General features: G+C 39.7%; 1 protein-coding gene across 1 annotated transcript; it reads right to left on the bottom strand.

Moving 5' to 3' along the window:
- Positions 1 to 662: 662 nt before the first annotated feature.
- Positions 663 to 15299, bottom strand: LOC119729874. The gene is made up of 5 exons (XM_038202664.1): positions 14768 to 15299; positions 11817 to 11873; positions 7942 to 8006; positions 6530 to 6616; positions 663 to 2260 (listed from the first exon to the last, which is right to left on the bottom strand). Exons 1-5 carry the CDS (start codon positions 14835 to 14837, stop codon positions 2225 to 2227), a joined length of 315 nt encoding a protein of 104 aa, XP_038058592.1. The 5' UTR covers positions 14838 to 15299; the 3' UTR covers positions 663 to 2224.
- Positions 15300 to 24035: the final 8736 nt, after the last annotated feature.

Genomic DNA, 24035 nt, shown 5'->3' with positions numbered 1-24035 from the left:
TCGACTAGATTACAAACTCTTGGAAAATTCCTCCGATAATCAAACGACAAGAAGCCAACAGGTTTGGTGCAAAGAAAGAACTTTAATTTAATGAAATCGCCAACAAATTTACCAATGGTTTGTGCACAAGTATAGAACACAACACGAAACAGAGGAACCCCTATAACCAAACACAATTCTTGAAAGTCAACATGAACAGTAAAAGCACCAGTATTCACTGCACAAAATAGCCATAACATGCACCAAGTGCACTTGAGGGTATATAGTTATCTTATACAGGGTGAGTTCTGCATGTAGCATTTTCAAAATCTAGGATATAAAAGCCCAATTCATAAGCTTTTTTTAGTACAAGAATCATTTAAATCACTCATGTACTTTTTAAGTTACAGAATTTTAAACATAACCACCGTTTTAAGGTTCTGTCCACGGATCACAAAAAAGGTGTGCGTTCTTTCACCAAGACGAAAACAACAATTCACACACATCCCTATGTGATTTGTTGTCGTTTTGCTGAAAGAACACTGAACTTTGTTGTGATCCGTGGACACTACCTTAAAACGGTGGTTGTGTTTAAAATTCCGTAACTTAAAAAGTGCATAAGTGATTTGAATGATTCTTATACTAAAAGAAAGCGTACGAATTGGGCTTCCATATCCTATATTTTGAAAGTGCTACATGCAGAACTTAAATAAACAATAGTCCCGACCTTTGTTTTTTGGGTTTTTTGTTTTACTCAACCTGTATTTTACAACTACGCTTTTAGATCTAAAGCCCTGAACAAAAATAATTATGTTTGGTGTCCATTGCCAGGTTTGTATAGATTGTACATGCATCGGGAGAAGAAAAAAACTCGCGTCTTTGCTGCATGGTTAAAAATTTAAAACTATATATTAATTTGAAGCTTTCGTTATGGACTAAAACATTTAAAGCACTTCTGTTTTTCCCCACACCTTGCGGTTTATTAAGATTTAGTTATTGTGATATTAAACTATTTTGAAGCAATGTTTCTGTAGTCTATAGCGTTCGGTCGAAGTCGTGATTTTTTATTTTTTTAATTATTGAAATCAGACATAAATAACCAGCAGAATAACGATAAAAAGACTAGGATATACGCATTTGTATTTGGCCACAATTCAGCTCGTTGTGCGCACATGGATTACGCATGCCCGGGGATCCAAACAACATGAAAATCATTGGAGATCCTTGGTTTAAATCAATACGTCCTCGTACGGGTTACTCATGTCTGAGTTTTTAAAAGGAGTGACACTATCTCACTAAGATCAAGCGATTGAAAAAGTCTCATGTTAGTAACGTTTTTACAGGCACTCCATATCAAACCCATGTGTGAGCAATCGAACCCAATATTCAAAATGCTCCGCCGTCCAGAATATTTCTGGCATTTCCCCCTCCCCCCCCCCCCCACCCCGGTTCTCTGTTGGTCGGAACTGAACAAAATGGAGTCAGTTGTTGGTATCATCACATGAAAGTTAACTTGAACTACTCTGCATTACACAGTAAATCAAAAGTTCGAAACAGCACAAAATTAATATTTTCCCCACTGACCAAAGTAACTTTTAGCATACTCTTGTTATAAGTTTACGCTCTGACATACTACCTTTCTTCATAATGATTTTTTTACGGTCTTTAACCAATGATGTTTTTCATCTATAATTACTCTAAAGTCGTCATCGTGTTTTTGGTTACCAAACCCTGTACTGATCTGAAAATACAAGGTAGGAATGGTTGTCATTGTAAATGTGGCCTTAATTTTGTATCGACATTAATAAGGCAAGTTTTAGAATTTTCAAACGAAATGAAAACATGTATCATTTCAGGTTGTTGTTATAACAACTCTACTGTTACAGAAGTTTAAAAATGACAAGATCAAATGTTTTAAGGAAATGAGTATAAAAAAAAATATGCGAGTCGCCGAAATAAGCTAACAAAAGTTACTTGGCATACATTGGCCTGATCGTTTTATCTCGCATGAAAAAAGTAGACATTGAAATTGTAAACATTCAATATAGTTCGATTTGTTGATTGTTGTTTTCAAATATAACCAAAAAAAGAGTTTGGATATCTAAAGACTTTCCAAATTGATCGTCATGTTCTAGTTCGATTGGCCAAATACCAAGTTCGTTTTGTCTCAAGAAAAAGAAAGAACTTAGACTGAAAGATGGTCGTAGCTTGAGTCAGTGGTAGTCTGTTCGTTCGTCCTTCCATCTCAGTAGTCGGAATGTGTTACGAAAAAGTGCAGGACCTGTGAATGGACATAAAGGATAAGATTTGGATATTACTGGGAAAGACACGATCCCTCAACTCGAAACCCTCTTGGAAACATACCATTCTAAGAAAAACACCTTTCCGAGCTGAAGCAATTTGCGTATATCGCTTACATACGTAACGAATAGTGCCAATCATTTGTAGCTATTCAAAAAGTAACTGACGAAAATATTGTTGATAACTTTAATACTTGGTTTAAAGATGAGGGTGGCAATAAACTCCCTGTGAAGTTATTCTTTCTGACATGCTGTCATTTTGAAGAAAACAATAAAAGAAGTCCATTTCCAAACATGCGTCAAGTGACGCATTTTTGAAAATTTCCGTTAAGAGTTGGTTTGTAATTCGGCAAATCTGTGAATGGATGCTCGCATGCAAGCGTTGACACGACGCACACTGCGGGGATTTTTTTAAATGATTTTTCGTCGGATCGGCTGCAATCGACTGAATGAGAACGTGTCCCGGATGCTGATTTCGGGCGCAATTCAAAACATGACTCGGCAACTTCTTAATTGAAATCGAGATGTTAGAATACTGTTTTCTCGGAATACACAGCAGTAACAGAGCTAAAACTTCATCAGGTTAGTTGTTGAGCACTCGTCTTTAGATTTTGAACACTTTTGTTGCTTAGAACGAAAAAAAATGCACAAATGACAAATGATCTACCCTACATTTAATACAACGTTATCAAAACCAAAAAATGTTTTATTCACGAGAGTGTCAAAATGCGTCAGACAAAAAAAAACATCAAAACAATATCCAGGATGCTATAAATTGTCTTCATGAAATATTTTACACCCACAACAAATTCATCCAATTCGGCAATTTGCTGCACGCGAAGAAACTATTAAAACGTCCATTATCTAATGACCGCGCAAACCCACCGCGCAAAGCCATTAGTAAGTTTAATGGGGCATAACTATATCAATTTCATCTCAAGTTGTCGGTATTATGTGTTGTATTACACCTGTCACCACAAAGCCACGTTGAAAAGAATTCATTGTCCATTTTTAATGAGGCTTGCGTTTCAAACTAATTGTGCGTCTCTGTAATGTGGCGTCAATGCACGAGAGTACACAATCAGCCAACACAAAGGCACCAATAATAACTATCACCATTTCCCCCCGAAATAAACCGACTGGCGAATCTAGGACTGGGAGGGGCTGGGTCTGGGCAGACGGGGGGAGGCATGCCCCAACCCCAGATAGAAAATAGCATTCAATTATTAACTAAACTGAACTAAAAGATAAATTAATTCGATTCTTCTTGTCTACAAAGAGAAGGTGTAGAGCTGAAATCTGAACGTAAGTGGGGAATTGGGCGCTTGAGGCATGTTCCCCCTCTCCCTCTCCCCCTCCCCCAAAGGGCGGATCCAGAGTACAATTTTTTTGGGGGCCCAAAACAAATTGGTCCCCAAAAAGTGTGTCCAAAAAAGGCCGTGGGGTCGGGTTCGGGGCCCGCTTAAGGCCCCGAATTTTTTTGGGATTCCACATGCTCTGTGGTGCGATCTGGAGCAATTTCTGACCACTTTAACCAACGTTTTGAGAAAAAGATGGTGGTGTACTCGTTGCCTACCTTTATTGCGCAGTCACCTAAAAACAAATTGATTCGGGTTTTTTTTTGGGGGGGGCCAAAGCCCCCCCCCTCCTGGATCCGCCCTTGCCCCCCCCCCCCCCCCCAGAATTCGGGAAAGGCAAATTACTGCGCTTGTTAGAAACTCATTAAACCTCCCCCCCCCCCCTTGCGCAAGTACGAAGGGAAAGGAATAAACAGTTTGAAAGCCAGTCAATCCCATTTTCAATTTTCGAATAGCCTTTTATAACCAAAAGGTAGGCCTAATCCGTTTTCTGAGGTTGCATTTTTTTTTCGGTCCATTATCGTTTCCCAATTGAAAAGCATTTTCAGTCGTGCTCTGCGGCAGGTCTTTATATAGAACACAAAAGTATCGTATTTTGCAACATTAGTATAAGCGCTATATTTTATTCGTGTTTGAGCATACAGCCCAACGGCTGATCCAGGGGTGGGGGGCAACGGGGAAGGGGGCCTTGATGCAGCATGATTTCTGGCTTTTGAAATGAAATTGAAACTCGAGCTGATAATGTTCTTTTAATATATTAACCGCGTATAACAGTTATCCGATTGAAAAGAGTCGGATGACAACGGGCTACAAAACGAATATAGATTTAGTTTCTGATTTTGATAATTGGTAGACATTTTGACAGCGTGCGGCGAAACATGAACCCTTGATAGTCTCTCCATCCCTGAACCATCAGTGATGGATCAGGATGGACACATTGTGGTTTCAGTTCCTTGCTCTATGTTTCAGCCTTGTAATGGCAATGTCTTCACAGAGGCCCCCTACAATGGCGAAAGCATTGTGCTAGCTATTGTTCAGACAATCTGTCGTGGGGCAGTTGCTTTGTACAACTGTTGGGACATTGCATCTGCCGTTGAAGTGGGCCCCCGTCGGTGTATAATAGTCCAGGTGTCTCACAAAACACTGAACCATCAAAGCCCCTTTTTTTCACAGAGTATATTTCATTAGGCCAAAAAAAATAAGTCTCCGGTTTCTGGTATGGAGCTTGCCCAAAAAGGGGTGCGGCGACGCGGCTTTTTTTTTTTACCTGATTTTTTTGCCACAAAATGTAGGCTGATGACTGCAAATGGTCCCCGACTAGACTTAGTGCAAATATATGGGAGTCCAGAGAGGCCACATAAAGCTTATTCTCGATCATAACCCCATCTAAAAACACGTTAAAATTGTGCAGCAGCAGGATTCCAGTCAAACCAGTGAGTTTGGCGGTTTTGAGACATCATCTTTCATTGAAAAAAAAACTTTTTTCATTTTGAAGACGCGCATGGCTGCGGCGACGCGCGCGCATACCAGAAACCGGAGACTTTTTTTTTTTGGCCTTAGCTTTTCAACAACGAAAAAAAATTCTTTCTGATCGGGCAAAAATTTATTGAGTTATTGCCAATTCAAAATAAGTGCCGATTTTTCAATCTGTCCACGTTTCAATTATTGTCATTTGTTAGGAATGTAATGGATCGTAGTGCTGTGGTCCAATGGTTACGGTGTTCGACTCGTGTATCGTGGTACGTGGGTTCGAATCCTGACCGTGGGAACATGGTGCTTGTGCTCTTGGGCAAGGCACTTTGGCATTATTGCTTCGTCCTTCGGACGTAAAGCCGTGGGTCCCGTGTGCTGTGTAATGCACGTAAAAGAACCCAGTAACACTTATCGCTAAGAGAAAGGGTTTGCCCCGGTGTTTCTGGCAGTGGCTGCAATATGCGCCGCAGCACCTTGTAAACCCTTATAAGGTGCTACATAATGAGTCTCATATTTCTTATAAACTTCATTTACCTGTCTTTAATAGTAGACATAATTTCCAGCGCCTTGGGTACCTAATTGTTAGTAGATACCTGCGCTATATATGACTCCGGTATTATTATTATCATTATCATTTGGGGTGAGGGTAGTTTTGCTTTCTTTAATGCTTTAATGCTTTCTTTCTTTGATTCTTTTTTATTTTTTTGAAGCAATGGTCATTAATCCTTTTGAAGTAATGGTAGTCCTGAAAAGGACTGTTTGGTATAACGCCTTAGATGTTTACTGTGCTGCTCTGACTTGGTAGCCTTTTTTTAACAAATGCAAGTTTCGGACCGTGTTCTTATTGCGGCAGTCAAAATATCAGTCGCCGAGGACAAAATGAAAATGCAGTACTTGTATTCAATTGGTCATAATTCAAGAAGCATTTATCCGATTGGAAAGATTTTTTCGGTGTTAAAACGCTAATGAAATATACTCTCTCAAAGTGTATCGATATTTGCAATGTCTTTTTTTAATGCTGTGAAAAAGAGGGGGCTTAGGGGGTTCGTTTTTTGTGAGACACCATGTACATACGTAAACATTCTGAGAACTCTCGAGTAAAATGGTTAAAAGAGCAGACGTGTTCACAAACAAATTTAGCACAAGGGATGATCATGGTCATGCATACATGTTGTAAAACAGGTTTTTTTTTTGGGGGGGGGGTATTTAATTGCAATCTCAGGTGACCCAGTAAATGGTTGAAAGAGCGGACGTGTTAATAAAAAAGGTAACAAAAGGTGTGATGGATGTTGCATAACAGTTTATCTTCTTTGGTTTGATTCATTTAATTGCAAATGATGATTGTTCATGAAGTCCACTTCTAGCAGGCTTTTTATAGATAGGCAAGTTTCACATGGCAAATATTTTGTTCCGTCTTACCTGCAGTAGTTCCGCCTGGCAATCGTCGGGGATCATTGTGTAGATATCCTTGAGTTTGCACGTCGGTTCATTCGCCTTTTCCGTGCTCTGAAACATGATTAAAAAATGTTTATTGTGGGTGGCAAAAGGACTATGGAGAGAAAATGCAGAGAATGCAGGACAAATCATCAAAGATTTCAAACTTTTCAGGGGGGATGTCCGGACCACCCTAGCAGGACCCACCTGGCACGCATGAGACCCCTCCCCCTTAATACCCCCCCCTTTCCCGAAGGCTAGATCCGCCTCTGAAAGAGACTGGAAAGTTGCAATGGAGCGAGTCGTCCGGACTTTGTCTTGAAACTTAAATTGTTAAGATACAACCATTTTGTTATAGTTTTTGCATTTTTGCCCTTCCGTATATAGGCCTATAAGAACCCTGTATATTGCAGAAAAAAACATAGTTTGTTATAATGATCTGTTTTAGGTCTGCAACAATCCTTCAGGCACAGATGTATGAAAAATGAATGAACATAATAAGCGAGCCCACGTTGTCGGCGAACACCAGATGCGGTAAGGCCGATATTCGCTCATATCAAATGGAGTAGTTAATTCGTTCAATTTCCGTTCTGCGTGCATCGCTGAAAGCCGTGACTTGCATTATCGAGCCTCCAAATAAAATCACCAAAACACAAAAAGAAATTCGACAATTATTGTCCGGATCCTTGATTGGCGTATCCAAGCAACCTGTTTTGTCTTGGTGATCGGAGTTCTCCATTTCAAGCAGCACTTATAGTGTATTTGTATTGTGTAAGGACTGGAAAACTTTCCAATCAGGTACGAGTGAGTCGCTAGTGGCAAGAAGCGGTGGAGTTTTTGACTATCGATTACTCCACAAACTGCGACACTAGGGGCAATGCATGCTCGGGTACACCCAATATTGGCCCGCGATATCAAATAAACTAAGGTGAGCTGATACGCCTTTACGTGCATCCCTGCCTTCTTTCATCACCAGGGGTTTTTATCTATGGAATCCACTGATTGAAGGAGTTCATTCAAGCGACTAGCTGATAGGAGTTTTCAAGATGAATTAGGCCTACAGATCGGAAAACTGAATGAAGTTCAGGTTTCAAGGCGCAGTTTTGTTTTGCTTGCTGGAATTTCACAGCCGTCCCTGCCGCCATCTTGGATCTCATTCTGAATGTAGCCTTTGGAATGAGTCTAAGCATTAATTGCCTCGATCCCAAAGATTCAGAGACGTGTCAGGGCGGTCGATGGCTGGAAAACTACAATGTGAACTCGTGGTCAACTTCATTTACATAACACGCGCCCGTGTGGACAGGTCTAGCAGTCCTAACCTCGTTCCTAAGGTATACTTCACATCCACAGCTTTTCGCACTGCCTTGATCCCAAAAGACAAACAAATAGCAACTCACCCCAAGCCAGTCGAGATTGGGAGCCAGGCGGGGATTAAACGACTGCTCTGGTGATGCTCTCTTCCCTGTACCGTACCAAAAATTAAAACAACAGGGAAGCCATTGTCATTAAGTACGGGATGATCCTGTTCAAGTAAATGCCGGTGTCGTGTGAAATTTGGACTCATAGGAAATACGAACTCGTTTGCTGTATTGCGCATGCCTATGTGAAGGTAATTAGGACAGTGGAAGGTCACGTGTTAGGGTTAGAGTCCATATATTAGGTAAAAGAGACCAGATTCCACAAGAGTCCGAATTTCATATGACACTGGACTTATCTTTCCTGCGTAATAAAACGTTCTCTGTTGTGAATTGTAAAATAAGGAACCACACATAAGTTTTCCCACAGGTCATCCTTTCAAAAATTATGGAGCATATAATTCATGACTTTGGAAAATTTGTTTTAATAAAACCGTTTTATAATTTGACTTCTGCAGCTTTGAGTTGTGTGTGCGTGGATTTTGGTCACTGTTTAGTTACATGTGCGTCACCTTTGTTTTAGCTCTTTATTACATGTTTTTCGGTTTGACCTGTATGCTGTTTTAAGTCATATCAAGTATTCATAATAATTTTGAACTAACAAAATAGTTGGATGTAGTTATAATAAAGAATGATAATTATTGATAATGAGAATCGATAATGTGTGACAGTCATATGCTTAACAATATTTCTGGGCTTTTCTCAATGCCACAGAAAACGCTTATTGGCAGGGTAATGTATGGTGATCTGTCTAACATTTCTGTCTTGATCCATTTTGGAACCAGTGGCGTGTACTGTATTCGAAAATGCAACAAACTATTTTCCCGATTAAAAATTTAAAAGCAAATTTAATTAATCAATCGATCGCTGGATTATCAATCGACCACTCAAAGTTTTGAACATGCCGGAGCGTTGTATGTAGTCGTTTGCACCTTTACACTTTGAAACTGCAGAATACACGACTAAATTGATTTTGCCCAAAGCGTCTGAAATTATATCTTGGACGAATTTGAATATTAGAATCGGTGAATTTGAATGATGAACGTTTTAAAATAGCCGGGGAAACTTATACTATTATTTTTAATACAATGTGTCGCACTCTCGCACCACACGAGCAAGAGACTAACTTTTAGTACGCCAAAGTGAAATGTGCATGAAGCGAACACTCATCATATTGGTAATCCACTCAACCAGTGCACACACACATACATCCACCAAAACGTTTTTGAGTGGTCGGGCACAACCCGACCACTCTTTGGATCTGTTACGATTAATCTTTCTTTCTTTCTTTCTTTCTTTCTTTTTTTTTCCGGACAATACTTCTCCGCGGGTTTTCTCTTAAACGGTATATGGTATGAACTTGTAACTTTCAATATATATCGCCCCTCATCCGAAGTGGTGCATATTACTCTGACGTCATGATTACGTCATCAGGTGTCAAATTACAAGTGATTTTATCTGAAAAAGTGACCAATTACTTTCACCTATAACTCTTGAACTAAACAATCAATGATGTTTGTATTCTGTCATCAGATAGACCATTAATCGCTAAACAGTTTTTGTCGCGTACGTGAACTCGCTTGACCTTTACTTCCGGGTCTACCGGAAGGTCAAAGTTAGGTGAATTCAAAATGAAGACGTGAGCCTGACATCAAAACAAAGCAGCATTTCTTCCGAACGGTTCACGGTATGATCACAAAACCTTGTGTGAACTTGTACCATGTTACGAAGATGTTATAAATTTTGTTACGTCATCATGACGTTATCAGGTATCAAATTACAAGCGATTTAAGGGCAAATCTTGACAAAATAGTTTGCGTATATCTTTTGAACTAAATAGAGTATCGTGTTTGTTTTTTCGTGGGGTTGTAGACTATGCCGTGAGGAACATTTCTTGTCCCCCAGACACAAAACTGCTTGACCTTTACTTCCGGTGTTACCGGAAGTGCAATAAAAACTGAATATAGCTCAAAAGCGGAAGCATTTTACCACAGACACATATATTATGAAAGTGTTTAGTGAGGAATGCCAGACACAAAAACAATGTGATGGCGTCATCATCCGAAAGTCAAGGTCGTTTGACCTTTCCTTCCGGGGCTGCCGGAAGGTCAAAGTTAGGTGAATTCAAAATATAGAAATTAGCGTCAAATAAAAGGAAAACAAGATTTCTTTCCATAACCGATTGAAATCGCGCCTCACCAGTTTTCCTCACATATCTGAATGCTGAAAATTAATATTTCCACAGCGTGTAGCCACAAACGTTTCTGTCGTAAAGTCAGTGCAGAATTTTATTATGCCCATGCAAAAGAAAAAAACCCATAAAAGCCATGTTATGATATGATTAGCATATGTTGCATAAACTCCAACGACGGTTGAGGCTCCGGCAAGTCTACCAATAGTCCTAACTGGTTGTAATGCTTGAGTAGCCATCCATGCAGCACCAGATGTGCGCTTCCGGATAGACCTACAAGTCTTGTCGAGGTAAAGCAACAAGTTAAACTGCAGGTTGTGTGACTTTCATTGTGAAAAACACAGGGTAATGGATATGCAGGGTAATTGGAGGAGTATTGTGCAGTTCAATTATGATTAAGTCATTGTAAACACAGAAAATATGCCAGCCCGACCACTCTGCGTTTGTAACTCAACAAACGCAAACCTCTAGTATTTAATTGTTTTTGCTTTATGACTGTTTCTTAAGAATTTGTGGATTTTTTTATGCACAGCGCTTTGTGATGTCATTGTGACATGGAAAGCTTTTGTTAAATAATCAAATAATTATTATAATTATTAATACCATCTTTATACCATTTGGGAGACACTTTAGCGCGGGAAGTATACCGTTGGGAAACATGTGGAATTAGGGAGACATTTCATTGTCTCCCTAATGCATCAGCTCCTATTTATTGGCAAAATGTTAATGTCGCAAATAGGCAAGTTCGGTTGCTCGTGGTCCAATTAGTAAAAAATGCCAAAGTTCGTGGGGGTAGGATAAAGTAAAATTGTGGTTAGTTAACAATTAAAGTTGGAAACACATGTGTGCAAAAGTCTATGTGAATGTCGATCTCCCTGATCGTAATTTTTTTCCGGTTATATTATTGTTATTTGTATAAAATGCCGGGGAAAAATAAACTTCGAAGTTCATCATCATTATGTTCTGATTTCTGCAAAGGTTCTGTCAACTTTCTGCAATTTCTTTTTCCGAATGGAATTATTATCAATTCGCCATTTATTTTCACATTGACATCCTCAGTGACAATTCTGTTATGCATAAAGAAAAAAAATACATGTATACAAAACATTCTTCACAGACGATATGTAATTGAGTTTCAACATTAAACGATGTCAACATGAAGGAAAAGGGTGATTACTTTTGTACATTTTCCTGGGACAGGATAAAACTTCACACGGACGAAGACAGGACAATAGTTTTAAAAGTGAGACCCGGTACAATATGTAAAATAATGACTAAGCAAATCAGAAAAGATAATGTTCAAGTACAAGTTCGGATGATCGATTTTTTTTTCATTTTTTTTGGCAAATGAAACCAAAGTAGTACACTCTTTTAAACAAAACCAAGGATGTTCTATTTTGTCTCACAAATAGATCACCTTTCGAGGAACTACGAGTTTAGTATGAATGAACAGACAAAGTGAGAATAGATTATTAAAAATTTGAGGGAGCATGTTGTGAGTATTATATTTAAGCATGAGTATACCCAGTCGGTGGTGGTAGAGATCATTCAGATTCAGAATATCAAGTTTTGCAAATTAACTATTATTTCACCTGTTTCAGAATATTAAGTTTGGCAAATAAACTATTATGTCACTCTGAAGAAAAACATATCACATCAAACTTACCTGGTTCAGCTAAGATTCTCAGGCATTCTTTGACTGTGAGTCCTACTCCACAGGTTTCTGCAAAGAAGCCAGAAAGATGAAAGCTCAGTTTAATTTTCATTTCCTCCTTTGGTATACCGTCCAACCACTACAGAAAATGCCACGTGACTATAACATTACTGCCCATATCTTGCCTTAGTTTACACAATTTTCATAAACAGCTTTACGAATTGTTACAAACAAATTGTAGAGTGCATTTACTACCGACCGCATAGCATTTGCACAATTTTGGTAAAATAATTTTTGGGAAGTTTTTGGCGACCGACCGACCGACACCCAATTGACTTGAAGAAACTCCTGCCACAACTTGAAAATCGCTAACAATTTTGGATTGTTTCTGCTGGATCGCGCGCTTAATTGGGTTAAATTACTTTTTCCCATCATGTTTTTGTTTGGATTGTTTCTGTCTCGTTTATGACCAAAGCCACCGAAATTGTATTCGCACTTTATTTGTTTTACATCCAAATCCCGGGCTGGAAAAGACTGCCTCGAAACTCCAGATGCATTTTTGTAAAAAGAAAAAAAAAAAAGGGAGTCGGCAATCCAAATTATTTCTTCGGCGTTTAGGGATTCATGTTAAATGGTTCCCAGCCCGACAACGACAACAACATTGTGAGGCATTCTGGTAAAATGAGACAGAACTGAGCAGAAATATAAAAAAAATAGGGTTTGCAGGTATTAAGAAGAAAATAAGTACTCTTTAAAATACTATTTGTTGCACTTCAATCGGACATTCCGTTGACAAGTCATGGCCACTTAAAGTTTGTATTTATCGACATGTCAAAGAAGTGAATTACTGAGACAAAGGCCTCTAAAATATACGTAGTCGACATGTGAAAGGTTACAAATATCAGTGAATGTGAAAATCAAAAACAATCCACCCATTTAGGTGTGTTTTTTTGCATTTTTCTCCTCTACAGCCCGTGCCCAATTCCATCTCCTCAGTTCCCCCCCCCCTCCCAAAAAAAACGTGTTATCCATCCACCATCATAATAATGGTTTTGCGATTAGGTAGAAAAGAAGGTTCATTGTCTCTGAAAATATTCAGGATTGTGATTAAATATGAACGTTTTTAAATGCAGTGAGGAAGAAATGATGGCATCCCAAGCAATTAATTACAAATAGCGGCATAGCCAGGGTTCTCAGTGGGGGCCTGGATGTTACAATGGAGAGGGGGCACCCGGGCGCCCAATTTCTGCTAAACCCTTTAACCATGGTCGCCTTTAGGACTAGCGAAATTCCAGTAAAAGGCGACTGTGGGCGACGATTTGTTTTATGGGGTTGTCCCCCCCCCCCCCCCAACGCACGCCCCCACCCCCGACTACCCAGCTGGTCACAATTTCACAAACACTTATTTCTCTGAAAAACGATGCTCAATATTACATTTCTTGCGAATGCTGCAATTTTCAACTACGCACAAGAACCACCGTGGGTGTCGCGAGGGGGGGGGGGGCAAGGGGGGCACTTGCCCCCCCCCCCCCGGAAAAGCAAAAATATAAAAAAAAGAGAAAAAAGAAAAGAAAAAGAGGCGCGAAATCATAGTGGTGTAAATTTAATGGGTTGGGGGGGGGGCAAAATGTCCCTGCCCCCCTCTAAAATTGATAAATCGAGAAGATGTTGAGAAATACAGGAATTTTTTGGGGGAAAATATGTTTTGCCCCCCTCTAGAAAAAAATCCTGGCGACGCCCATGAGAACCACGCACAAGAAAAAACATATAATGTCGCATTAATGTCATGATATTTCAATTCAGTGCATTGACAGAACTGCTCCTAAAACAATGATAAAGGGAGAAATAATAAAAATAGGGGCTGAGCTAAGAAAACGACAAAAACATGGGACTATTTCTTAAACTGCATTATTTTATGAGCACACTGATCTGCAATCTTGGTCCAAAAATTATAACCGCGAAAAAAACCGTAACTTTAAAAACATGGTTGTGCGAGTTATCAAACGAAAGCATTCTCTACATTCAGGAAAGACGAATGCGTACAGGCCCCTATGTTGCAGCATTTTCTTTTGGCAAAATTTAATCTGATATACAGGGTGTCTTACAAGAAACCCAAACCCTCGAAACATCCTCTTTTTCACAGCTTTAAAAAAAATACATCGCAAATATTTATGCATAATTAGACAGTACAATCCATTAGCTTTCCAACAACGTAAAGATCTTTCCAATCGGGTGAATATTTATTGCGTTATGGCCAATCCAAGTATACCACTTTTTCATTTTGTCCACGGCGACTGATACTTTGACTGTCGCAATAAGAACACGGACCGAAACTTGCATTTGTGGAAAAAAGGCTATCAAGTAGAGGGCAGGAACAGAGCAGCACAGTAAACATCTAAGAAATTAAATAAACAGTCCTTTTCAGGACTACTATAACTTCTAAAGAATTAATGACCATAGTTGCCCCCAAAATATTAACAAAATATATAAAGAGAGATTAAAATATTAAAGAAAGCAAAACTACCCTCATCCCAAATCCATTACATTCCTAACAAATGACAATGTAGATCGTGGACAGATTGAAAAATCGGCACCAATTTTGAGTTGGCCATAACTCAATCAATATTTACCCGATTGGACAGATTTTTTCGTTGTTGAAAAGCTAATGTACTATACTCTCTAAACATGAGATATTTGCGATGTATTTTCTTAAAAGCTGTGAAAAAAAGAGGACGCTTTGAGGGCTAGGTTTTTGTGAAGCATATAGTCAAGAAGCGTATAGTCACATGTTAAAATACGTCAACGAAAATACTTTTGATAAAATGAATCTTTTCAAATAAAAAACGTAACTGATCAATCTCTAAATTTCGTCATTCATGAGGGACGCAAAGTCTCATGATTACGTCTGTTTTGTCGAACAAAAACCAATTTCGCCACCAAAAAAAAAAATCATTTGAACTTACTTGGATTGGCTGCGCATTGATATAGAATTCCCAACAACAGCAGAACCGTCCAAACAGATTTCAACATCATCGTCACCGAAATGGCCGAACAAAAGCCTGCTTTGCTCCACTCGTTAACCGCCAAAATCGTCCCAATACAGAGGAGAACAATCCAAAAACTGGCTTGCTTGTACTAGAGTATGGCGTAGAACGGAAATGAATCGATTTCAACGGGCGGTGTTGAAGTTTGCAGGTGTTTTGTCGTGTATCCAACAATGCTATCGGAGACACCAAACTAGTTGTATATTGCGCACGTCGATGTGTTATATAGCCGCATGCGACGTCAACGATGTATAAGAACGGTACAAAAAGCGGATGCACTGCCGAGGGCTAAATATATGAGCGGGGGGAGGCAATGGGCGTGAGGTAATTGTGCCACCGCATGCGTGTTTGATACGATGAAATTACTGCTAATGCTAACTAAATATTGACCAAGTTGAAGGCACACTTTGTCAGCCGAGTTATTAACGAGACTTTAGTTCCCAGCTGGTGGCAGAGTTAACCACAACTGTGGGTGGTTTTTTTTTTCTCTTCCTTTGTTGGTGAGAAGACCGGAAGAAAAACTTGAAAGTAATTAGGGCAAAGTGAACGGTGGCTTTGCAAGGGAGATTGTGCTCTCCAACGCCACGATGTCGTCTTTGCAGTTTGCAGGTTTTAGGTTTCAAATTGGTTGTGGTTTCAAATTATGTTTTACTACTCTGCTGCTTTGGGTTTAGCGCAGTTTTAAAACAAATTAGCCAACTGTGAACTCAAATAAGAATTTGAGGATTTTTTTTTTTACCTTTTACCACTTTAAGCGAAAGGGTTTTGATCGCTATTAACGATTTAGAATTTCAATTTTGTATATAATTACGTACAACCACGTTCTTTAAAAAAAAAAAAATATAGATGTTGGAGATTAAATCAGTCTGGTACTTATTGTTTTGATTTGATGACCTCAGCAATTCTCATGAAAACAGATTATACATATTATGACCTGTCTGCGTTATACGGCGGCAGAACAAAAATATATATCGAGTTTGAATCTTCGAAGACTGATTTTAGGGGCATGAATTTTGAAAACTGATGTAGTAGATAGCCAATACTTGTCGGTGTATTTGATCTCAGCCTGTACAGTACACGAGTATTATTCTTTTAAACAAGATGCCTGCGGGTCAAGCCAGCTATCTCCAAGTCCCGTCTTTGCATATTATGTTTGTCAAAATCAATCCAAATTTGTCGACATGCTAAATTGTCCGGGGAAAGCAATATATGCCTTTGGTTTACAAGCGAGACCTTTCACAATCCACGTGATAACGAGGGCATTGACAAATAGGGTCGGATGACCAAATTGACCCTTTCACACACCCTTCGTAAAATTAGGAAATGGTGAATTTTTTAAATTTAGATTGCACGCCCAGAACTCTCATTTCATCATTTTGAGGTGTTTAATTGAAAACCGCACCATTTGTTGGATAAATTGCATGTTTAAGCAAAGTCACAGTCTGGATTTTAAAAAAATCCCTCACTTCTCTCGTCTGCTAGTCTTAAACTTTGATCGGCTTTGCTCGTCTTTTGCTCGGCTTGCCCAAGGCCGGCTCGGCTGGACTCAGCTGGGCTCGGCTCGGTGCGGCTCTTTGCCCTGCTCTGCTTGTTCCTTTTTCCGGCTTGACTCGGCTTGACTCGGCTTGACTCGGCTTGATTTGGTTTAACCCGGCTTGACTTGTCCAAGGGCGGATCGGGGGCCAACGGAGACCGTGCTCCTCAAGCAAGTGTCACCTCTTCTTTTTTTTTCGTCAGTAGCAGGGGAGTGAAGACGACTGTTTTTCAGTCGATGCTACTCACCCCCTACCCTTTACAAATTTGTGAAATATTAATTCTAAAAAAGGAGAAGAGAAAACTGGGGGGAGAGCACCCACGTAGCGTCAGAAGTTCAACCTCCCCCCCCCCCGACCTGCAGCACCATAAACGTATGCCCAGGCGTACATCTATTCTACTTTGAATTTACTTTATCCACCCAGAACCAAGTTTTGGTTCGACATCCTATTTCCTCCAGTAAAGTGCACTTATCAATATCTTATGCAATCAGTGTGCGACCAGATTCCTACAACTCTCCCCAATGATATGGAAAGTGCAGTTTCACTCACCTCCGACACAGCACGGCACAGGTCTTGCCCGATGGAGAATAACAGACGCTTCATCTTTTCGCTCGTCTCCACATCTTTATCGTGATCTTTGTTGTCATCGACCTTCTTGAAGGAGACATGGTCATTGATTGGGTCATTCTGTATTCGTTTTAGTATTTCTCAGAGCCATAGTTTGAGTTCTCGTACCCATTCCATTCCAGTTTTTTAACACAGCAGATCGTTTTCTACCCATGTTATTTGGTCTAGGGACGTCGATTAGAAGTTGATTTCCGATGGTGCACGATACCCCTTCTCAAATACAGAAAACGTGAGGGACTCAACGATTCATTATCCTGCCAAGTCTCGACGGGGTCCCCGGGCCGGGAGGTACTTTCAAACTCCCGTAGCTATTTGAACATAAGCACCGTAGCATGGGCTGTGTATGCCAAGGCTGTGGGCTGAGGGGCAGGTGACGGGATGGGCCCACGAAGCCCCTGGGCACCGCTATGATTCGTTGGATAAGAAAGGTTCGCGCAAACTACAATTAAGTTATTGATACCGGTGGAGAGGATATTCAAAACGGAGGCGTAACTATACGGGGAGGTGCCCCCATCCCACAGCGGATATACGTGCCCCCTCCCCAGTTGCCCCCCCCCTTGAAATATTGAATTCATTAAAAAAAATGTTTACTGCAATACTGAAGTGATATACGTTTCGTTTGCCCTTAGTTCCCCGTCTTCTTGAAAAAAACTGATGCACCCGGGTGCCCCACAAGAGTTTGACCCTAGTTCCGCCGCTAGCGCTAAAAAGCCAAAAAAACCCCAAAAAACAGGACCCCTTAACCTGTTCTTGTTGTGTAAGGAATCTGTAACAAGGACTAAATAATCACATGGTCGGTTCGTGGCAGGTTTCTGTTCGATTAGGTCCGTGTAAAATCATTCTTGAGATTTCTATGTGTTCGGAAAATTTTAATCCGGCTTTGTTTACATAAAATAACTTGGAGTCTGGCACTCGAGTAACGGCAAGCCCAGTGGATTTTAAGAGAAGCAACACATAAATGCAGTAAAAACAAAAATTAATTAATTGGCACCGACTTATTGTTTTTCGACCTGTTATTGAATATTCATCAGTTTTGATTGACTGGTTTCCTGAATGTTATTAAATATTCATCACATTTTGCTCTTGGGTAAAGACATTAGAGGTGTTTTCTTTAACACTGCGGGGTATCAAATCCAACACTCGAGTTTCAACGTGCACATAATATGAATAGAAAATGGAAAGTGTGTCGTCAGACATTTATTTTGAATTTGATTTAACTTTGGTGGAGGGGTATAAAATCAGTTCTTTTTAAACACTGCCTAACAAAACATTTCTTGTTCTGGACAAAACAAAATCACATTTTTTTCCCTTTACGTCATATTGAAAAGCATGCGCTTATACGTTTAAAACTGTGGCACTTAAAACATAGAAACATTCATTTTACAATGTTCTTTTTTTTTACTTTTTGGAATAAATTTACATTTTTTCCTTTTGAAAACTAATTTCATTTGACTCTTTTTTTCTACGGTTCAGTATACATTCGTGCAGTTGTATACATATTCACAATTTTCATCTCCACCCGTAGGCCTCGTTCGCTCTCTTGCACAAGCAAATTCACTTGACAACCATTACCTTTTATTTCAAGAATCGCGGACCCAAAGAATCGAGGCCTGGAACAAATTTAATTCATGACAATGATAAAAGTCCTTCCCCATGCCTGATATTTAATATCGCAGCGGTTGTGTTGACGGTATATCAAATTATTCTTGTGAACAAGCTATTATTATGTATTCATTCCATATCAATACAATTCGTTGTGTTGATATTTCATGAAAGGCATAACATGCGGAAAATTCAAGTCCACATTCAGAAATTGAGAGTCCAAGTAAATATGCACATGGCAGTAGGATGTTTGTGTGCAGTATATGGACACAATGATATGTCATTTTTGCTAGTTCCAAATGGGCCGGCCTCGCATCCTCTATGCAGCTGACTGACTGACTGACAGGCGCAGTTCTACAGGGGGGCTGGGGGGGGGGGTTTAGCCCCCCCCCCCCGAAAAAAAATTGTCTAGCCCCCCCCCCCCCCACCCCAAAAACAAAAACAAAATTCCGTAAAAAAAAATTGCATTAGCAAAAAGAAGGATTGTGATGTACATGCGAACGGTCTCCCCTATAGAAATAGTCGTGACAAGGGTGCATTTGTAGTTAATATAGTGTGAATGATTTAAGGATTTTATTGGCGCTCCCCATTGAAAATATGGCATGAGGACTTTGAGGACTTTCTCGGCGCTTCAAAAGTGGACAACTACAAATCTCAAATTCTTACTAGCAAAAATTATGATGGTCCAAAAGTGGACATCACCGTTTTCCCATTTCCTGCTAGCAGTTTTTGAATCGTAAAAGTAAAACTTAACTTTCTGCTGGCAGAAAATTGGCATTTTCAAAAACGGGTGTTCTGACATCTAAAATCTAAATTTCTACTAGCAGAAAATGGGAAAATAAGGTTGTTCATTTTTGACGCTCCACAATATGCATCAGTATAGACCTACGTGCATACATACACCTGCATAACTCTCCAACATTTTGAGAAGTTCACTGCATTATTCGTATCATTATTTCGGTGGGGTTTTTTTTGTCACTCAGTGACATTCTCCCGAAGGTTGCTGAACTCTAAGCAGTAATTTCAAGGCCCTCACTTCTCCGGAAGAGAACTTAAAAAATGACATTGCTTCATTAGTGTAACTACGCACAAAGCCTCCCATCGCATGCGCTAGCTCATTAAGGTGCGTCGACCGTAATATCCCGCTAAAACGGGGAGCTAGCGGCGCGCCACGTGGGCCGGCCTTCTGCCTGTCGGAACTCATTTCCCGTGCTTTTAGCCATGATATGGTCGTTCATTTAGTTACGAAGTGGCATCTAAATACGACGGACCGACCGATCGCTGCTTATTTGGTATTTTTCTGCTGTTTTCCCCTCTCTTTTCTCGTTTGGTTTCCGTGGGCCCGGGGTGATGAGTACAACGGTGAGGTCATTCGCCCCATAAACTAAAAGACAATCTCAAAACCACGGAAAAGCAGTGAAAATTAAAATTTCTATGAGACGGAGCGGAACCTGAATTTAAATTGTTTAAATTTTACTTGCGGCTCCGCAATTTTCTAACACTTGTAGAAATACGCCACACTATATACACTGTTAAATGTGTTAACTTGTTTGGTAGTACATTTCAAATTAATTGCCATAAACAATCTCATTTTATTGTGACATTGACATTTCTATTTCATTTCTGTCTTCATATCGTATTATTTTTCGGAATTGTTCAAATCTAGCGAAGCAGCACGTGATTATTTTGTCACTTGTACATTTTGCTCGATAAAAAAGTTTAGAGTCTTGAACACAGTATATAACCTGACCCGTTTATGGAATCCGTCTGCGCACAACGTGAGTAGTTCACGTAGAAGAAGTGGCACTGAGGCAAAAAGTAATCGTACAATTACCCATCCAATAGATAAGCAATTGTAGTCTCCTCATCTATCTTCAGACAATTTGAGACTTCTTTACCTTGCATTAAACATAACCTCAAGTTTTGTTTTTCCATTTGAACTCATCGTTATACGTTCGCTCTTTTAAAAACTGCCAAGCCTTTATATCAGGGGCCGCCATCGAAGTACACGCAAGCTTGCTTTAATACGCGACATGTCGACAGAAACGTTTTATCAAACTTGACGATCGTGACTATTCATGATGCTTTTAGTGCGGCCGCTATGACAGCATTACGATATCCAGTATCAACTCCTCCTGGACAGATTCCCGTCTTGTGTGAGCCCAAGATGCACGGTTCAACCACAGAAGTAAAAGGCCGCGTCGTTTGGGATGCAAAGAAAAAAATTACGGGATTGCAAATTATTAGAAAGTCTTTGCATTGATTAGTCCTAGTGGGTGTAGTGCTAAACCTCTCACGGTCACTTCTTGTACGATAAGCGTGATGTAAATACGAACTGAAAGAGTTATTCACGCCCCCATTCCTTCAAGGGATTCCGTTTGCGATTTTTTTCTTGATTTATGTTTGCGAAAACAGTTGTGTGACTAAAACTAAGCCTTAATAATTCATGGATGTTTTTTAGCACTACAAATTGTTTTCAGACTTTATATTCCCTTATTGTACGTCTTTATTGCATTTCCAACGACGATGACCTCTGATAAAAGAGAAATATCTCCTTGACGTCATTAAGAAGTCCGAAGAAAACTCGATGATAAAGAATGGTTTTCAACAAAGTGGGTGTAGTTAATAGTCCACTCGTGATTTTCTGTTCGTCTACAAACTTGGGGCGACACGTAACGATAATTATATACGGGCTAGTCACGCACGCGCTGGAGGGAATTCACTGATTCACCTTGCTCGAGAAATCGGTTTAATCTCAAATAAAATGTGACAAGGAAGACGTTACCACGGTAAAAGAAATAAGTAGATGATTAATGTGGAAAGTAAGGACTAACAGGACTTTGAGACTGCCACAAAACACGCATGCAGAGAAGACAACAAATAAAAGCCAATTTGTGTCAATATAGAATAACGCGTATACGACACCAGTATATAAAATGAAGTAAAGGTCAACAATTATTCTCAACATTCAGTAATTTAAAAAAAAACACATAAAATCTGTTCCATTTTGATTTAAAATTCTTTTGAAAAGTACCTGAACTGGAGCAACAATGAATAAACGTGTTTACTTTCTCGGCACAAGGTATATGATTCCGAATTTACTAATATCAAAGTGAAACATATCATTTACAGGAAGATGTGCAAGTGAAGAGGTCGGTTTGTGACATTTTAACATCACGATTATAAATTATAATATTGTTCAAAAACAGACAAGTTTTCCCCTGTTTTCCGTGCTAAAAAAAATGGAAACAAAAAGTGGGCGGATAATGTTACCTCACAGAAATTTCTGGAAAGGTTTTAATTATTTAAGTGATAGATTTAGCAAAGCATTGGACCATTGAAGTTAAGGGGAATTTTGGTGAATATAATATCGTTATTTGGCAATTAAGGCGGGTGATGAATGACCGTCACGCCGATGAACTCACCTCGGAAAGCCCCTTGACAAATTCAGCTGAGGTTTGTGACAAAAAACGAAAGGAAATTATAATCTACCGCCGCTGCCTGCTCAATTCATATTTTATTACATAATTTGTCTTCCTGGTCTTTCGCGGACAATGCCCTTTTTGGTTATTTATCATGGCGGCTAAAGGACAATTCATAACAACTGGCGACAGTGGTAATGGACTCTTTATGCAATATTTACAACACTTGTTTATCATAATTGTGTAATTCGGGAACAAATAATGCAATTTTAACTTATTGGTGCATATGATAATAATCTCTGCGTATAATGTGGGCCAAGCTGACTTTAATATTCTGGATAACGGAGAAGAAGGAAAGGGATAATTTCTATTTAAGAAAACAAGTGCGAGTGCACAATAAGCTCTGGCCGTGTTGCCGGAAGTCTTGCATGAAAGGCTGGCGTGAAATCGATCAGAATGACCCCTGCCAGAGCTGAAAAAATGCGACGCCGAAAAATGCGACGCCGATGGCACATATGGAACACCATACATTTGGTCAATTTTCCGACAGACAGACAGACAGACAGACCACCAACTGACATGCAGAAGCTCCTGCCAGAGCTTAAAAACCCAGCTAAACAAACAAACAAAACTAGAGGTTCCAACACACGGAAGGACGCCTATTGGAAATGAGAGGGTGAAATTGTTCATGCTGGAAAAGCTTTTAAGGAATTCTTCTACCTGCTTTATACTCGTGAATTTTGTATTTATAAATTGTTTTCAGAAGCCAACCAGTCGACCAAATTATGAAACGGAAAAAAGGTGTTTGATCGCTGTTTACTACACTTGAAGTTTGTTGCTGCCTCGGCAAATGTAGGCCTATACGTGGAAGACATGATCTAACTTTTTGAAGAGCGTTGCTGGTGCTGCACATATGGCTACTCAAAAATAGAAACAGTATATCGGTAATTCGGTAGACATCAATATGGAGTTTGACGGAGCCTCTAACGTCCTTGGAGTTTATGCAAAACAAATGTAATGGCTTTTTTGTCTTTGCAGGGCATAATAAAAAAAAACATTAAATTATTTATAAAAATGGTTCGCTGCCACACAGTTCAAAATATTAATTTTCTCCATATGCAGCATATGCTGATCATCTAAAAATAAATTAATATTCTTGGTTTTTTTTTCTTTGCATGGGTGTAATAAAATTCTGCTCTAAACGATCGAAAGACTAGTTCGTATCATGCCTACACTGTTTGAAATGGCATTTTTCTGCATTGATATATTATCCAATGCCCAGGCGCGGTTCTGGAGCCAATATTTTTGGGGGGCTAGCAGGGTGGATCCAGAATTTTTTTTCAGGGAGGCACGCTGAAATGTAGACCGGTTATTTTCTCCGGACAGGTAGGCCTCCGAAAATCAATAGGGGGGGGGGGGGGGGGGAGGGGAGGGCTCGTGCCATATTTTCAATGGGGAGCGCTGATAAAATCCTACAATCAGGCACACTATATTAACTCAAAGTGTACAAATGCACCCTTTTCACGACTATTTATTTAGGGGGAGACCGTTCGCATGTACGTCACATTCTTACAGTTTGCTAGTGCAATTTTTTTTTTTTTGAATTTTTTTTCTTTGGGGGGGGGCTAGACTAAAAAAAATGGGGGGGGAATCCCCCCTAGCCCCCCTCCCCCCCCCCCCCCAACCGCCACTGCCAATGCCAAGAAAAATAATAAAATTCTTGTCTCATCCCCGGTAAAGAATTGCAATGATGCGATCACGGGTTCGTCTTGACCTCGTCTGATTGGCCGTAAGGAATACGTACAATATTAAAGGATTTACTTTTCCGTACCTCTGAGAGGAAAAACATCAGGGAACAAAAAAAACACACATTGGTTTCTTCACGGCAATAAGCCTCTGTAGTCCGATGACGTCACGATTTGTTCACGCATGCGTTTTTCTAACGGGGCTACAAAACCGTCGTTAAAACCTCAAAACCTACGGTATGCATTTTTGATATAC

This window comes from Patiria miniata, unplaced genomic scaffold (assembly GCF_015706575.1).
Source record: "Patiria miniata isolate m_02_andy unplaced genomic scaffold, ASM1570657v1 HiC_scaffold_21, whole genome shotgun sequence".
In the NCBI taxonomy this organism is placed as follows: domain Eukaryota; kingdom Metazoa; phylum Echinodermata; class Asteroidea; order Valvatida; family Asterinidae; genus Patiria; species Patiria miniata.
The sequence above is the reverse complement of the archived record's forward strand: the minus strand, read 5'-3'. Positions and strand labels throughout refer to the sequence as shown.

Excerpts from the sequence above, each read along its gene's own strand:
- LOC119729874 (XM_038202664.1), bottom strand. The coding sequence starts at position 14,837 with ATGATGTTGAAATCTGTTTGGACGGTTCTGCTGTTGTTGGGAATTCTA. Across the intron at positions 8,007-11,816 it reads GAGAATCTTAGCTGAACCAG|GGAAGAGAGCATCACCAGAG; the intron begins GTAAGTTTGATG and ends GGTACGGTACAG. Across the intron at positions 6,617-7,941 it reads CCAATCTCGACTGGCTTGGG|AGCACGGAAAAGGCGAATGA; the intron begins GTGAGTTGCTAT and ends ATCATGTTTCAG.